We start from the raw sequence: 18,202 nt of genomic DNA, 5'->3' as shown, positions 1-18,202 counted from the left end.
ATGTGGAGTGAAATGACTTAATTCAAATAAAAAGAATTTATTCAACTTACAAAGGTAAAACTTTGACCATGACAGAACTACCTGTTCCTTCAGATATATCATCCAGTGTTTTTGGGGTTTGCATTTTCACACACGCAGACAGATCAGGCTGTTCAGTAAATACACATCAGACCATCGGTTGAACATTTAAAATACGTACAGTTGACATGGCGCCCAGCAAATCAGACAGAAACACAAATATGATTTTAATAAATACCACATACATCAAACCAAATATACAACTATTCCAGCAGTTATGATAACATCAAAAAATAAACTAAAAGCGCTACTGTGTTTGTACAAGCTATTGTCATAAATAATTTTTATATTTATATTTTTATATATATATATTTATTCATTTAAAACTATTTCCACTTTTTACTAATTGGCCACACACAGCCAGACATTCATTAGTAAATAACAGTTTCTTCTATTAGAGCTTTCATCACTTGTAATGTAGTCACGTGTTATTGTTTCCCCAGATCTGAGTGCAAATATTTAGAATGGATCAAACATGAAAACATGGAAAAATAAATATATAATTAAATAAAACACAAACCTATGCAGTGTTGCACTTTGTCCCAGAAATCTACAATGTACATTGCGTTCCTAAAATTAAATATAAATACAATAATTTGTAAAAGAACCAACTAAACTAAAACGAGCAAACGAACAAATATTTTGTGCAAAAACAAACCGTTTTCTTTTCAAAGTGAGAATTTCTGGGCTTGAGAGATGAAAAGGTCAAAAACGTCATTTCCAGGAGCAAGCATCATCGGCTTGCAAGTAATGTTTAGCTGTTTGGCTGCTACGGAAACAAGCATGTCAGCAGCGTGTGTGTGTTGGGGTGGGGGGGGTGTGTCTCTGGGGCCACGGCGCAACCGCCGGGCCGCCAGGGTACTCTGCCATTTTTACACTCTGCACATACATTAGCAGCCAAGGAGAAAACGTACAGTCAAAACATAATCCAACAACTGGACTTACACTGATATCAGAAGCACAGTGCTGGTATTAAGATGCTAAAATGGGCACAAAATGAAGACACACACACCCACACACACTTAAAAATGGAGCTTTGAGCACTTTTACAGAGCATGACCAATAATCTGGGAATGGAGTGTGATGACTCGAACAGCTCATGCACACCGCTTTCCTACCAACATGTTATCTGGATTTGTGTCCAGAAATGACAGTAGTCGATCGTTAGAATTGAGGGAACTCATGCGTGTTTTCCAACGCCTTTTGTGGGGCGGAGTGGTAAAGATATTCTGCAGCGCGAGATATTTGTTACCTGTTTACAATTCACAGCTAAGGAAATGTGGAGGTGCCGATGAAAGCGTTCGTGTTCTATGGGCGCTCCGGTGTTAGAGGATCTGGAATATACTGGGCGGAATGTTGTAGCGGTCGGGAAGGACCCTCATTTTCAGGGTCCCGTCGGCTCCGCAGGTGAAGATCCGGTTGCCTGGGCAGGTTTCGATTTTCATCACGCCGGCGCCGATGTTTCGGAATATGGACTGTTTAGCGTGCTCGGTGCTGAAGGAGTGCATGAGACCGTGTCCTGCCAACTTCCAGACCTGAACCAGAACAGGAATGTAATTTAAAAACGAATCCAGAAAATAAAGTTATAGAAATCAATTAAAGCTGCAGTTGATAACTTTTGTGAAAATATATTTTTTACATATTTGTTAAACCTGTCATTATGTCCTGACAGTAGAATATGAGACAGATAATCTGTGAAAAAAATCAAGCTCCTCTGGCTCCTCCCAGTGGTCCTATTGCCTTTTGCAGAAATCCATCGCTCCCGGTAAGAAACAACCAATCAGAGGTCCGGTCCGTAACTTTGTTTGTGTTCAAAATGTAGAAAAATTTATATATTAAGCGAGTACACCATGAATCCATTTTCCAAACCGTGTTTTTAACTTGTCCTGAATCACTAGGGTGCACCGATAATAAGTGTTTATATTCTGACTATTTTAGATTGCTTCGGGGATACCGCGGCGGAGTAACCCAGTACCTTTGTGATTCTTCATAGACATAAACAGAGAGAAGCAGCTCTGGCTACAATGTTCTTCCGCAAGACTCAAGCAGTTCTGTTTATTAACCGCTAGAGCGTCAAAAGTTACAGACTGCAGCTTTAATCAATATAATGTATTTTATTAAACACACTGAATTGATTATACATTGTATATTGCAACATACATTCAACATAGTTTTTATACAAAGTTTCTAATGAAATAATAATGTGTTACTGAAATATCAAACATCTAATAGCTTATTCACCTTGTGTATAACTCAGAACAGACACTAACACAGTAAAAACATGCCATTGGAGAAGCGCTAATTAAATATCACCACTGTTAAGCCTTAAGCACATTCTAAATATTTTTGGCAAAATATTTTTGATTGTCGAAATTTCGGTGCATCACTATAAATTTGTTATAGATAAATATATTAGCCAGGTTGATTGACTGACAAATTTTTACCCATTTGAGATTATTGAATGCTGTTAGGTTAGTGACAGGTTAGAAGTAGTGAACTGGCTTGTGTCAGTTCCAAAAGCTAGCAGACTTCCATTATTTCCTAATACAGTAAAATATTGAATGCATTTTTTTAAATAAATTGCATTTTATACTGGAGCAAGAGGTGATCCAACACAAAATTGTTCATCGTATATAAGTAAAAAGAAATTTCCTTAAAATCAAACACTGAATTGTTTTAGTTTAGGTATGAACACTATTCGAATTAAAAACAATACGCTAAATTCTTTACATGGCATAGGACAATTCAGTTTGTAAATGCATAATCAACAGATGTGTGTTACCAGGCTTGTTTACACCCACACAAACTGGACGTCAACAACAAAGATATCAGAAGCATTTCTCCTCCCATTTAAAAGCTGATAAATAACTTAAAAAAAAAAAAAAAAAAAACTGTGATAACTCCAAAAAATAATAATACTGAATTTAAAGAAATCTTTTTATTTAAGTCACTTTGCTTGCATAAATAACCACATAACAGTAACAGGAGATGTCATTTTAGGGGAACATACCTTCATATTCCCTTCGGCTGAGCCGGTGACAAAGAAGTCTTCAGTGGAGTCCATGGCCAGTGCTTTGATGGCCGAATCATGTGCCTGGAATGTGTGGAGCAGCTGTCTCTGACGGATGTCAAAAATACAGACGAATCCCTTCCGGCCGCCCGTGATGATTAGCTGCTGTTTAGGAGCATACTGAATAACCGTTGCACCGTTCTCATGGCACTGGAATGCTGTATATAGAGAGATAGCAGAATAAAAAAAATGAATATCACATCTATACAGAACACACCCATCTCAAAATAAATAATGTATCTCAAATTCTTTTCATATTCAACTGCAAAACAAAGTAACAAGTTAATAAAAAACACACACAAAAGCAATAAAAAGATTATTGTGCTGAATCAGTAAAATCTAAATATAGAAACATAGTTTTAAAGAGAAAAATTAATAAATAAATAAAAATATTGTATAATGAGAGACCTATTTTGAAAATCTATGCTTTACTACTTCCATCTGAAATAATTAAGACTATTGTTATACAATTGATGGTATTTAAAGAATTTAAGTAATCTTTAATGGAAAATGGTTGCATTCTTGCTCTTGTAAATGTCTGTGGTAGACACAAATTAAATAAAAAAAACTAAGAAAATAATAAATCACTCATTCAACATATAAAAAAATAACAAAGAAACTCTTCCCTTAAGAGTCTGTGGGCTCACCGTGTATCATAGAGTTACTTGGAGAGATCAGAGTGTCCCATAAACAAACATTCCTGTGGAAGAAAGGGAAACATTTGCTTCAAAACATTACATAAAACCTGTTTCTATATGTCAGTAGAATAAATCATTTAACTGACCTGCCATCATTGGACTGCCCTGCTGTGCCGATCAGACTAGAGGACGTGATGAAGGCGAAATCACTGCAGCTTTTACTGTGACACTGCCAGCTCTGAAACAAACACAGAGTGATTGCTTATTATTTCATATTATACAGGGACTCTGCGTTATCAAACATGTGTTTAATAGTAAAGTTAGTTTCCATAAGTTCTATAATCAGTTGTTTGCAGATGCCACATGCTTTGATATTACATCTACATCCATCCTACTGTTCAATCACATTATGAGGAGAGTTTGTGACTGTCAGAAATGGAAGGTTTGTGCGGTACAGAGATAAAGCTCTTACCAAATAAGGTTTGGGGTTTGAGGACGTCTGATTGACTTGCCAGAGGCTCAAAAAGCCCTCGCCATCTGCAACACCACACTGAAGACAGACGGAAAGAATGGAGATATTTAAAGCCACAGATCATATTTCCAGCTGTATATTGCACAATGATTCATAGAAAGGACAGAAGACACAACAGGATGACCTTTCCTGAACAGATGTGCTGCTGTACTGGACTTATTACATAACACCACAGACAACAATTAACAGCACTACTCGCTCTGTTCTATGAAGTCGACAGCATAGGAACAGACACAAAAATGATGATTGAAATTATTATACACTACATAAGTAACAGTTACTAAAGGTCAAATGCCATTTCAATGGACAATTAAACATGTATATATTTATATATAAATATATATATATATATATATATATATATATATATATATATATATATATATATATATATATATATATTTTTTTTTTTTTTTGTGTTTTGTAGAATGTGTGATCATTTTTTTCAGGATTCTTTTGTTAATAAAAAGTTCAAAACAAACAGATTTTTTTTTTTTATAGAAATATTTTTAAGAAAAGTGTTCCAACTGTCAATTTTGATCAATTTAATGCATCCTTGCTGAATTGAAAGCATTTAATTCAAAACTTACTGACCCCAAATGGCTAATAATACAAGTGAATAAAAAAATTCAAATGGTTATGAGGTTTAACCATCTAGGTAATGACTGTTTCAGTACCTTGTTGCCCTGTGAGTTGAAATAGAGGCGTGTGACTCGAGCGTTTCCGGCCTGTCTGAAACAGATGAGCTGCTGTGGACGATTCCACTCAAACATCCTCACACTACCGTCCTGAGCACCCGTCATATCTGAAAACACGTCAAAGTCATCAAACAGGAGTTTCCTCAAAACCCGACAGTGTTTGCGTGAAATAAGAGACACTCACAGTACTGATAGATGGGATGAGACGTCATTCTCTTCACGTTATTCAGGTTCCTCTTCATGATCTGACAGAAATACACAAACATAGTAAAACTCATGACTGTTTTCTTAAACTCACACACATGCAACACTGAGATTATTACAGTTTCTACAATTTCTACAATTTACAGTAGAGGTGCGCGATAAATATCGTCCGATAATTAACGCGCATCTCGTCAGTAAAGCCGGTTCTCTAATTAGCGGTAAATTCCATCAGGTGTGGGATTTCACATAAAGCAGCTGTTACTACACAGAGCCGTTGTCAACTGACTAGCTGCGCAAATAAACGCTGAAAACGAATTTGCGCAGCTAGTCAGTTAACAACGGCTCTGTGTAGTAACAGCTGCTCTATGTGAAATCACGCACCTGGCGAGATGCGTATTAATTATCGCACGATATTTATCGCGCACCCCTGATTTACAGTACTCTATAGTATGATTTAGTGAAAGCTCTGCTTGGACTGTTCATTTCAAATGAACCATAAAATATGTAAATCAATGGCAGTATCTTTACCATCCTTGATCCATTGTACCATGGTAACTTGTTGTAACATAGCTAACTACACAATCAAAACGACAATGTGTCTGACGTTTAATTACTTGAATTAATTAGCAGCATGTAGAGCATGGAAAACTAGTTTAAAAGTAGCTTCCTAACTCCACAGTGACATCTTTATCAGCCGTGAAAGAGAACAAGAGTGGAGGTTGATGTCATGACGCAGGTCTGTACCTTGGGCCGCTCCGACTGTCTGCGGTTTACTCCACTACCTCCAAACGCTCTTATCAGCTCAATACAGACTCATCAAGAGCTCTGTTGAGACCACGACTCACTGTTTGTGTTCTGCTGATAGCAGCCAAAAGAAAACACTCAGACGCCGCTCTTCATCTGTGGGTGCAGCTCTGTGGGAACGTGACCATCATGAACTGGATTCAATGCGTGTATATGTACAATGGGGTCCAAAATCCGAAAACCACTAGTAAAAACGTTTTCCCTGAATTTAGTACAACCCTGTGCATTACAACTATTTCAGTATAGTTGTGTAGTTTTATAAAGTTGATTTTAAAAAATGCTAAGTTTCTTTGAGTATTTGGTTTGTTTCTTCTTCCTGTTATGACAGTGATACTGAAGCTGCGTGAACAAAACTTGATGATCATGTTTTCCAGAATGATTTGAGAATCATCTAAAGAGTATATATTGCCCCAGTGTAAGCAAGAAGATCTGACCAACTGTACAAAAGATGGCCGCAGATGTACACATGTTACAATATAGATATTTTGAGCTATTTTGAGTTTATTTCATTAGCGAAAAAATAAATAAATTGCCATTATATTATTAATATTATAATACGACATTATTTTATAAAAAAAAAGTTATTTCCATAAAAATATATATTTATCTTAGATAAAAAAATAATAGATTTCAGTTGAATGAAACAACTTGTAGAAAAAAAAAATTGTTATATGCTGCAGTTTATCAATCTCACTTTATGTAACTATATGTATATATATATATATATATATATATATATATATATATATATATATATATATATATATATATATATATATATATATATATATATTAAATAAATAAAATTCAGCCACTATTTTTTATACTTGTGATTTCATTTTACAAGTTTATTTGCTACCTTTATTCCCATTACAGAAAACGGAGAAACATACCACACTGGCACCCATGCTGGTCTGTCCGCTGCCCAGCCATGGCATAGAGGATGATGCTGCCATTTGTTGGGGGGCAAAGGGACCGGCACTGGCCTGGGCGATATTGGTGTGAGATGAGCGATAATCCACATCGTCAGAGCTACACAGAGAAAACAAGATGTCCATAGCTATCATATCTATGAGCTGAATGATTCAAACACAAACAGACAGGTGACGGACCTGCGAGACTCCTTGTCACAGTCCTCTCCAATCCAGGTGTAAGGCTGAGCTGCGAGCAGTGAGGACACGTCCACTTCCTGGACATCATGAGTAGATGCCAGCACTAACTCATTAGTGTTAGCCTTAGAAAGAACACAAACACAAATTAAATGGACGTTAAAACATAATTATTTTTAATAGAGAGTTTACTGCAGTATGTAGAATTTAAAAGAACAGAAAAGAACATTATTGACAAAAAAATAAATAAAATCACCTGTGTATAAGTTGCTATCTAAAATTAGTGCTATTAAAATAAGCATGTTAACATAGGTGATACATTTTTTTTTCAGTTTAACGTGTTAAAATATTTAAATGCAATTAACACAGGGGCAGAGCTATGGTTGACCACCCAACTCACAACTGCCACTGTGGTCTCTTTTTTCTTGAGAAGAACTGCATTTATTTGGATGCAAAAAGTCTTTACAACTGCATCAAATGGGGGACTTTCCAGACAAGTGTTTAAACTTCTCCCTGCACCAGGCACGAGTAAAATGTGCGTGGAAAAGCAATTGTGCTCATAGCACGTGCTTGTTTAATTGCATGCACCAATGCGCTGACGTCCGCTGTATCATTTCATATCAAATACAATGTAGTTTCTTTCACTCGTTATGTCGGCAAGTCACTAAATAAGCAAATAAAGTTGCCTTAAAAATGTTCATGCATGTATTTGTTATATATGAGTCACATTTAAGAACATGTCCCTGAAATGCAGTGGTTTTCAAAACTGTCCTTGAGCAGCCCATCTAACTCGTCTAACACACCCGATTCAACCCGTCAGCTCATTAGTAGAGACTTTAAGACCTGAGGTGTGTCAGAATAGATGAAGATCCACGTCATGTTCAGAAGCAGCTCTTAAAGTTAGAGCAGCCAAAATATCTAATAACCCAGCTGTTGTGAAGTCTGTTAATTAAAGAACTAAAGAAAAAAATAATAAGAAATCAATATTTGTATAGCTTTAAGGATTCACGTATATTAAATTTAAAATTTAGTGTTTGATGACTTTATTACATTTCTGTATATTTCCTACTTGCCGAAGCGCACAGCTAGCTAAACATTAATTTTATTAATTAAGATTCTAAAGTTGGAGGAGAGAATAGTTTTTAGACGTACCCTGTCTTGAACCATTGTACTAGACGAGCATTTAGGGTTAAAAAGTTTTTTTTTTTTTTCTTTTTTTTTTGGAAAATAAAAAGTTAAACTAATCATTTGGGAGTTGTTGCGCAAAAAAAGAAAAATGCAGAAATGCATATTGAAAATGTTTTTTTGACCTTAAATTTATTTATTTATATTAATGCCACTGATGATGGTTGTTACCAGGTAATAACACACCTCAAATTGTTGCGACTGACCAATCAGAATCAAGTATTCCAGAGTGCTGTGCATTAAATATATATTAGGTATATATTGTATATTTCAAATGTATCATTTCATATCAAATACTGACTTCAAACCGTGAGGCCATTTACAGAGCCACTCTCTCTATAATAGAACTAGAGATATAGTACAAAACTATAATAATAGTTCTATAATAGAGCTAGAGACACAGAATAGAATAGAAAATAGAACTTACCTTGTTAATGGCGAATGCCATGATGATGTCAGATTCTTTATGGATGATTTTGGCTTTGCCTCCCGGGTAGCCCATATCAGCCTCCATCTGTAACACAACACGTATACACAAATACACACTCGTATTAATCTGTTCTGCTGCTGTTTTTAAAATAAGCCCCCAATCACATCCACACACACACAGCAGCAATAGCAGGAAGTTTGCTAACATGCAGTTGAGACCATGTACACACCTCCTCAGAGGGCAAAACCTGAATGAGTTATTACTTGATCTTCTAAACAAGGTGTCAGAAGCAGAATCCAGTCTGATTGGTTAACCACTTTCAGTGCCCGTTGGCGGTGAGTGAGGAAGAGCAGTGCCGAGCCAGACAAGTTAGTGGATGTGAGGAAAGAAACAGACTTGTGTGTGTGTATGTGAGGTCACAGCAGGTTGACAGAGGATTAGAAGCCCAAAGCTTTAAGAGGGTTTCACAGAAACATGAGTACCATTCTGTGACTCAGTACCTTGTTGGTTTTTTGAGCCCCAGTAACGTAGTTTTTTATGAGGTGGTCCACATGATCATCTAAAGACTACACAATACACACCACAACACACACATGGCACAGGACAAAACACATGCACAAGTGACAAACAGATGGAGAAAAACAAATTAAATAATTAAGACAAAAAAAGAATCTAATTTGGAGCATTATTTGGGAACAGATTACATATTCCCTCCAGTCTGTTTCACTACTTACCCTCAACATATAAAGATGGCAACTTACCACAGTTCTGTATTTATTTGATAAAAATCTTGATTAAAAAAAACAAGCTGTTTCTCTTGAAGTTTCTCAAATCCTCTAATTCCAACTAAAACTTCGAAAAAACTTTTTAATTATTTTATGCTGGAACCACCCTTTCAATTCGAGCCCAGTTACCTCATTCTTGCTTTGTCCCCACCTCACTCTGGCTCGTCCCATTTCATACCAAACTCTGGCCCTGTCCCAGGTCTTTACTCTAGCACTGTACCCGCCACTTCTCCTTCATAACTCTGGCCACTCCCCATTTTTTACTTACCTCGCTCAACCAACCTCATTCTATACCATGTCCCGCCCATTTAAACTATCCAGACTGCATCTAAAATCACATACTTCCCAACTATATAGTAGGTGAAAAACAGTATGTGAAAAAAGTAGCACATCCTAATTCACGTTATTCATAAAACAGTGGGCGACACTTCCGGCAAAGTCTCCGAAATTCACATCTGATGGACCTCATGAGGCCTTGGGACAGGATTTTTGAATGGCAGTTAATTGAGCGTCCATGGTTACCTCACTCTGCTTCCTTTTCTTTGTAAAGATGTATCGAATCAAAGTCTCCTGGAGAACCTCCTGCTTGACTAGAAAATGCCACAGACGGCGAGCAGGGAAGGAGTGGCGTTGCTTTGACCTGACGCGTGAAAACAAAACAAAACACATGAACAGTTGTTTACACATGATCATAATTCTTAAAAAAAAGTCAGTTACTCTTTGGTTTAATTGTTATTCTTGGGATTAAATGAGACATCCAGAAGAAGTACTCACTTGAACGGTGTGTTATCTGGTTCTAGCATGGCTTTGTGTCTTAGTATAGCCGGTCCCCCGCCAGCACTCAGGTCCGTGGGGTAGGTGTTGATGTAGTTTGGTGGAGGGCTGTCAAATTTGTTCATTTTTTCCTGGAGAATCTGTTCCCAGTTTTCCAGTGTCTTGAGCACAGCATTGGCCAGGGGAGATGTCACTGGCAACTCTGAGATATTACAGAGAGGCACAGGAAATGGAAGTGGATTACTGAATGTACTTTCAGACAGTTTGAACATGTCAGAGTACATTTCTACTACTCATGCACCTGTGAAGTCCAGTCCTGTCAGGGGCAGGAACGTCTTGACATTGTGCAGGGCAAGTTTGACCATCACAAGGCGGATCAGAGACCAACTACAAAGACACAAACACACATAAACATTCTTCAGTCTACACACTGATAGGATACAAGAAACAAGTATTCTGGTCCACACAGGACAAGGTTTTTAACTAAAAAACTAAATTAATATATTTTAATTAAAAAAGTCGTTTCAGAAGCAAGATTTCTTTACGTCATCCATGAAAAGAGTGAGTTTAAAACAAAATAACTTTATTCAAGAAATACAAGCAGAATGCATTTCTGAGCAAATACAGCAATTTACATAAAATTGGCTTCACAAACATTTTTAGAAAGGAAGTTTTCATAAAGATTGTTTTAAAATTTCAATAAATTTTTGCATTGTATGGCATTTAATTAATATTTAAATTAACACAATGAATCACATCTTAGTTTTACTTCTTGAATTACCTGTAACAATCCTTCTTAATTGTGTTAATGTGTTATATTTCACCTGTAGGAGTTTGGATCGGAGTGTTCTGTCATCTGTGTGTCTGAGAGGAAGGCATCATCATCATCATCATCGTCATCCTCATTGTCACTACCACCGCTTTCATCTGAATCATACAGTGCCCCGCTGTCAGAGAGAGGAAGGAAAGGCTGGAGGAAACACACACACATTCACACAGACAGAAAGAAATGAGACAGACACTCTGATAACTGCTTTTCTGATTTATAAATTGATGAAAAATGTTCCAAACACATCTCTATGAAGCACTTAGAACAAAAAAAAAACATATACATACACACATATACATACACAGTATATACACATTTGTTTATAAATCAGCAGTAGACGCATTCATACTTTGGCCACAAAGTAATCCCACATGCTGAGCTCAGGTGGAATGAATTTCTCTTTATAGGTGGGCCGCTCTACAGGGATGGGCGGTGGTGTGGCTGGAGTCTCTTTAACAGGACGTCCAGGAACAAGCATGCGCATGTTAAACCTGCGTCGCTGTCGGTCCACGTCCTCAGCAGGAGGGGTTGGAGGAGGTACTGCTGGAGAAGAGAGAAGTGAAACAGGGAGTGAGAGATACGTACAATACATAAATATCAAGAAAATAAGAATGTTTGGAATTTCATTCTATCTACTACTTCGGGAAAATAAAGTAGTACGTAGTATGTGCACTGCCAATAAATCGACAGACAAGATAGTCGTCCTTGTACTATTAGCAGAAAAAACTGCCCCAAAGCATATTTCCACCTCCATGCTTGAACGTAGGGATGGTGTTCTTGGGGTCATAGTCAGCATTCCTTTCCCTCCGTACACGCAGAGTCAAGTTAATGCCAAAGAGCACAATTGTAGTCTTATCTGACCACAGCACTTTCTCCCGAGCCTTCTCTGAATCATCTTTGGGAAACTTTAAATGGGCCTGTACATGTGGCTTCTTGAGCAGAGGGACCTTGTGGGTGCTGCAGGATTTCAGTCCATTGTGTTCCGATGGCTTGCTTGGTGACTGTGGTCCTAGGTACAAACCAGATTCCAAAAAAGTTGTGACACTGTATAAATTGCGAGTAAAAAAGGAATGTAATAATTTACAAATCTCATAAATGTTTCACAATAGAATATAGATAACATATCAAATGTTGAAAGTGAGACATTTTGAAATGTCATGCCAAATATTGGCTCATTTTGGATTTCATGAGAGCTACACATTCCAAAAAAGTTGGGACAGGTAGCAATTAGAGGCTGGAAAAGTAAAATGTACATATAAGGAACAGCTGGAGGACCAATTTGCAACTTATTAGGTCAACTGGCAACATGATTAGGTATAAAAAGAGCCTTTCAATGTGGCAGTGTCTCTCAGAAGTCAAGATGGACAGAGGATCACCAATTTCCCCCAATGCTGCGACGAAAAATAGTGGAGCAATATCAGAAAGGAGTTTCTCAGAGAAAAATTGCATAGAGTTTGAAGTTATCATCATCTACAGTGCATAATATAATCCAAAGATTCAGATAATCTGGAACAATCTCTGTGCATAACGGTCAAGGCCGGAAAACCATACTGGATGCCCGTGATTTTTGGGCCCTTAGACTGCACTGCATCACATACAGGAATGCTACTGTAATGGAAATCACAACAAGGGCTCAGGAATATTTCCAGAAAACATTGTCAGTGAACACGTGCCATTCGTTGTTGCCGGCTAAAACTCTATAGGTCAAAAAAGAAGCCATATCTAAACATGATCCAGAAGCGCAGGTGTTTTCTCTGCGCCAAGGCTCATTTAAAATGGATTGTGGCAAAGTGGAAAACTGTTTTGTGGTCAGACAAATCAAAATTTGAAGTTCTTTTTGGAAAACTGGGACACCATGTCATCCGGACTAAAGAGGACAAGGACAACCCAAGCTGTTATCAGCGCCCCGTTCAAAAGCCTGCATCTCTGATGGTATGGGGTTGCATGAGTGTGTGTGGCATGGGCAGCTTACACATCTGAAAAGGCACTGTCAATGCTGAAAGGTATATCCAAGTTCTAGAACAACATATGCTCCCATTCAGACGTTGTCTCTTTCACGGAAGACCTTGCATTTTCCAACATGACAATGCCAGACCACATACTGCATCAATTACAATATCATGGCTGTGTAGAAGAAGGATCCGGGTACTGAAATGACCAGCCTGCAGTCCAGATCTTTCATTCATAGAAAACATTTGGCGCATCATAAAGAGGAAGATGCGACAAAGAAGACCTAAGACAGTTGAGCAACTAGAAGCCTGTATTAGACAAGAATGGGACAACATTCCTATTCCTAAACTTGATCAACTTTCCCCCTTAGTCCCCAGATGTTTGCAGACTGTTATAAAAAGAAGAGGGGATGCCACACAGTGGTAAACATGGCCTTGTCCCAACTTATTTTTAGATGTTTTGATGCCATGAAATTTTAAATCAACTTATTTTTCCCTTAAAATAATCCATTTTCTCAGTTTAAACATTTGATATGTCATCTATGTTTTGTTCTGAATAAAAAATTGAAATTTGAAACTTCCACATCACTGCATTCTATTTTTATTCACAATCTGTACAGTGTCCCAACTTTTGTGGAATCGGGTTTGTACCTTACAAGCTCCTTCTGTGTAGTTCTAGGCTGATCCCTTACCTTTCTCATGATCATCTTTACCCCAAGAGGCAAGATCTTGCACGGAGCTCCAGACCTTTATTCACTCAGTGAAATGCAAATCAATTTTCTAACCTTTAAATAATGTGTTTTTTTTTCTGGATTTTTTTGGTTGATATTCTGTCTCTTTCCGTTAAATTAAACCTACCATTACAATTATAGACCCTTTTTTTCTTTTTTCAGTTGGCAAACTTACAAAATCAGCAGGGGATCAAATAAATATTTTCCCCACTGTACTGCAAGCAGGCGGTTCATTCTTTGATAGAGCTTCACAGTAGGTCGTGCAGCTGGTTGATGGGTAATAAAGCTGAGAGGGTCCCCGTGACCTTACAGAGAGTGTGGCATGATACCAAACTGCTCTGACACACAACACAGCACACTGTCAAGAAATCAAACCTTCCCTGTTATCCTGTTTCTCCTTATCAGGTACGACTATAATAGCTTATGTTTAATAACCAAAATAATGAAATATGTTTAGTTTTAAATCGAATTGCTATTTAAATGTCTCAAGCATTTAGTACACATAACACATCAACATCTCATCTCTTCTTTCTATCTCTGTGATGATGTGTTTTCTTTTGAGCTGAAGTTTGTCTCAATAGCATTTGAAGCATGTTTTTGATTTTGAAAGTGTGTAATGTTTATCTCCAATGTAAGGGAGGACACATCTGAAGAGAAGAACAACATCAAACATCATCCTTCAGGAGTCATGTTCAAAGTGAAACTCCTGCAGTAAGAATCTGAGTGTGAGTACAGTATGTGTGTCTGTGTGGGTGTTCGGGGGGGTATTTTGTAACAAAGAGCTGATAGGGAAACACAGACAGATTAATTTACTTTGTTGATGATCATATAATCTCCTCTTTGAGCGCTGACAGAGAACACCTTGACAAAATGCCAAGAGCCGACAAGCATGAAAACAAAATCTTAATTACTAGGTTATTTTACATTGTTTTATGAATGTGGTACTTTTATGTGACAAGAAGCACATTGCAATTTAACTAATGTTTAAAAACACAAGATTTTTGATTCACAGACAATTAAAGGCCTGTTTTTTATATACTTTACAACATTAATCCCTTAAAAAGGACTTGGATAACTGAAATAAAGCTAAAATATAAAATATTAGATGAAAATATCTAATTAAAAAATTAATGTTGGCATCTCACTGAAAGTGTTACCCTAAAAAGGCTATATGTCAGTTTGACTATTATTATTATTTTTTTGTGACAAGGCAGATCGCTGTGGCGGCAGCTTCAAGCAGTAGCACAAAGCGCACATTAACACAACATCTCCTCCTTTTTACCAATACATATGGCAGTAAATAAACATGAATTAACATCAGAAGGTATACTGAAGTAAATAGTACAACTTACTGATAGTTAAATATAATTTCATGTAATCACTTAATCATCAAACAACTTAAGCAATTTCATGTAATGTTACATTTACCTCAGGAAAGCCATTCAATATTCATAGCTTGTTAGTCAGCAAGTTAGTATATTGAATAAACTATTTTCACTTATGGTTAATTTTGGGTTTCAATGTTTCAGTTAAAAAATAAAGTGCATCTGTGCATCTTTTTTTTGTTTGTTTTGACAGCAGATGCTGATGCCGATATTTTGGAAAGCAGGGAGCCGATATAATTATTATTATTTTTTATTCATATTTATGAAATTTTAAATCATTTGCCACTGGATAAAAAAATAATAATTGTAAAATAAACATACTTATTCTTTAGATGACCAAGTATTTTTCAAAAATAAATTCATATTTAACCAAAACATAATTAAAAAGGAAGTAAACATTGTAACCAACAGGGCACTCAGTATTCTGCAAAGTTTGTGTGCATTGGGAATCATTATATTTTTCAAATAAAGCCAGGGTAACGCTCATTTACAGCAAACAGAGAAAATGGCATAAATATGACAGTGGGTAAATACAGTATTGTTCAAAATAATAGCAGTACAATGTGACTAACCAGAATAATCAAGGTTTTTAGTATATTTTTTATTGCTACCTGGCAAACAAGTTACCAGTAGGTTCAGTAGATTGTCAGAAAACAAACAAGACCCAGCATTCATGATATGCACGCTCTTAAGGCTGTGCAATTGGGCAATTAGTTGAAAGGGGTGTGTTCAAAAAAATAGCAGTGTCTACCTTTGACTGTACAAACTCAAAACTATTTTGTACAAACATTTTTTTTTTCTGGGATTTAGCAATCCTGTGAATCACTAAACTAATATTTAGTTGTATGACCACAGTTTTTTAAAACTGCTTGACATCTGTGTGGCATGGAGTCAACCAACTTGTGGCACCTCTCAGCTGTTATTCCACTCCATGATTCTTTAACAACATTCCACAATTCATTCACATTTCTTGGTTTTGCTTCAGAAACAGCATTTTTGATATCACCCCACAAGTTCTCAATTGGATTAAGGTCTGGAGATTGGGCTGGCCACTCCATAACATTAATTTTGTTGGTTTGGAACCAAGACTTTGCCCGTTTACTAGTGTGTTTTGGGTCATTGTCTTGTTGAAACAACCATTTCAAGGGCATGTCCTCTTCAGCATAGGGCAACATGACCTCTTCAAGTATTTTAACATATGCAAACTGATCCATGATCCCTGGTATGCGATAAACAGGCCCAACACCATAGTAGGAGAAACATGCCCATATCATGATGCTTGCACCTCCATGCTTCACTGTCTTCACTGTGTACTGTGGCTTGAATTCAGAGTTTGGGGGTCGTCTCACAAACTGCCTGTGGCCCTTGGACCCAAAAAGAACAATTTTACTCTCATCAGTCCACAAAATGTTCCTCCATTTCTCTTTAGGCCAGTTGATGTGTTCTTTGGCAAATTGTAACCTCTTCTGCACATGCCTTTTTTTTAACAGAGGGACTTTGCGGGGGATTCTTGAATAGATTAGCTTCACACAGACGTCTTCTAACTGTCACAGTACTTACAGGTAACTCCAGACTGTCTTTGATCATCCTGGAGGTGATCATTGGCTGAGCCTTTGCCATTCTGGTTATTCTTCTATCCATTTTGATGGTTGTCTTCCGTTTTCTTCCACGTCTCTCTGGTTTTGCTCTCCATTTTAAGGCATTGGAGATCATTTTAGCTGAACAGCCTATCATTTTTTGCACCTCTTTATAGGTTTTCCCCTCTCTAATCAACTTTTTAATCAAAGTACGCTGTTCTTCTGAACAATGTCTTGAACGACCCATTTTCCTCAGCTTTCAAATGCATGTTCAACAAGTGTTGGCTTCATCCTTAAATAGGGGCCACCTGATTCACACCTGTTTCTTTACAAAATTGATGACCTCAGTGATTGAATGCCACACTGCTATTTTTTTGAACACACCCCTTTCAACTAATTCAACTAATTGCCCAATTGCACAGCCTTAAGAGCGTGCATATCATGAATGCTGGGTCTCATTTGTTTTCTGAGAATCTACTGAACCTACTGGTAACTTGTTTGCCACGTAGCAATAAAAAAATATACGAAAAACCTTGATTATTCTGGTTAGTCACATTGTACTGCTATTATTTTGAACAATACTGTACATAAAGCGCAGCATAATTTGAAATCACAAGTTTAAAGTATTCAATTCAAATGGACCGACCATCACACAGAGAACACGCGATTGTGCTGTATAAAAATGCACACTTCAAGGTCTCACAGCTGGATTCAACTAAGTTTGCAAAAATAAAAGTCCTGCCTCAAACACCGGCCAAGCAGAAAAACTTATCAATGTCGATATTTGAAAAATGCCTAATATCGGCCGATATATCGGCTTTGGCTATACATTGGTCGACCACTATTTAGTAGGGCTTGAAACAGCACCTTTTATTTTGAAAGAGTATATGGCCTTCAATAAAGCAAGCATAATCAAATTGTTTCCACTATAAAGGTCTCATCAGTGCATCAGACAGAAAGAGAACAGAACAAACTCTGAATGTTGACCTCAGACAGCTGGTGAGCACCTGAGCCTGAGGCACTCACCGCATCTACACGCAGAGGGAAGGTCAGCTGTCTCTCTCTCTCTCTTTCACACACACACACACACACACACACACACACACACACACACACACACACACACACACACACACGCACCTATATCTAGACTACAGTTAAAGGACTAGTTCAATGACAGAATGAAAATGGTGCACCCATAGCATTTTTTTTTTTGTTCAACAAAAGAAAGAAACTCATGCAGGTTTGGAACAAGTTGAGGGTGAGTAATTGATGACAAATTCCATTCTGGAAGTGAACTACTCCTTTAAAAACAGGTGAACAGATTTAAAAGGCTGAACAGAGAGACAAGCAGAGGGAGTGTGTGTGTACCTGGTTTGTTCTCAGAGTGGAACTCTGTCTGCCTGTTTGACTCCAGACTAGCT

General features: G+C 37.2%; 1 protein-coding gene across 5 annotated transcripts in view; it reads right to left on the bottom strand.

Annotated features, from left to right (window-relative positions):
- Positions 1-17: 17 nt before the first annotated feature.
- Positions 18-18,202, bottom strand: part of LOC113061865 (dmX-like protein 2) — a 67,067-nt gene continuing 48,882 nt past the window's right edge. Inside the window, exons 30-46 of one of the 5 annotated variants that reach the window (XM_026231340.1) lie at positions 18,150-18,200; positions 11,486-11,679; positions 11,132-11,277; positions 10,609-10,694; positions 10,308-10,509; positions 10,056-10,173; positions 9,249-9,314; positions 8,746-8,832; positions 7,137-7,258; positions 6,918-7,056; positions 5,201-5,261; positions 4,996-5,123; positions 4,259-4,336; positions 3,933-4,024; positions 3,796-3,848; positions 3,089-3,306; positions 18-1,613 (exon numbers count right to left, since the gene is read on the bottom strand). In XM_026231340.1, the coding sequence (XP_026087125.1) occupies positions 1,404-1,613; positions 3,089-3,306; positions 3,796-3,848; positions 3,933-4,024; positions 4,259-4,336; positions 4,996-5,123; positions 5,201-5,261; positions 6,918-7,056; positions 7,137-7,258; positions 8,746-8,832; positions 9,249-9,314; positions 10,056-10,173; positions 10,308-10,509; positions 10,609-10,694; positions 11,132-11,277; positions 11,486-11,679; positions 18,150-18,200 (2,051 nt within the window). In that variant the 3' untranslated portion in view covers positions 18-1,403. The remainder of the gene's footprint in view (positions 1,614-3,088; positions 3,307-3,795; positions 3,849-3,932; positions 4,025-4,258; positions 4,337-4,995; positions 5,124-5,200; positions 5,262-6,917; positions 7,057-7,136; positions 7,259-8,745; positions 8,833-9,248; positions 9,315-10,055; positions 10,174-10,307; positions 10,510-10,608; positions 10,695-11,131; positions 11,278-11,485; positions 11,680-18,149; positions 18,201-18,202) is intronic. The other 4 variants (XM_026231344.1, XM_026231341.1, XM_026231342.1 and 1 more) reach the window with 4 other exon arrangements.

Source organism: Carassius auratus, chromosome 43 (genome assembly GCF_003368295.1).
Source record: "Carassius auratus strain Wakin chromosome 43, ASM336829v1, whole genome shotgun sequence".
Lineage (NCBI taxonomy): Eukaryota > Metazoa > Chordata > Actinopteri > Cypriniformes > Cyprinidae > Carassius > Carassius auratus.
The sequence above is the reverse complement of the archived record's forward strand: the minus strand, read 5'-3'. Positions and strand labels throughout refer to the sequence as shown.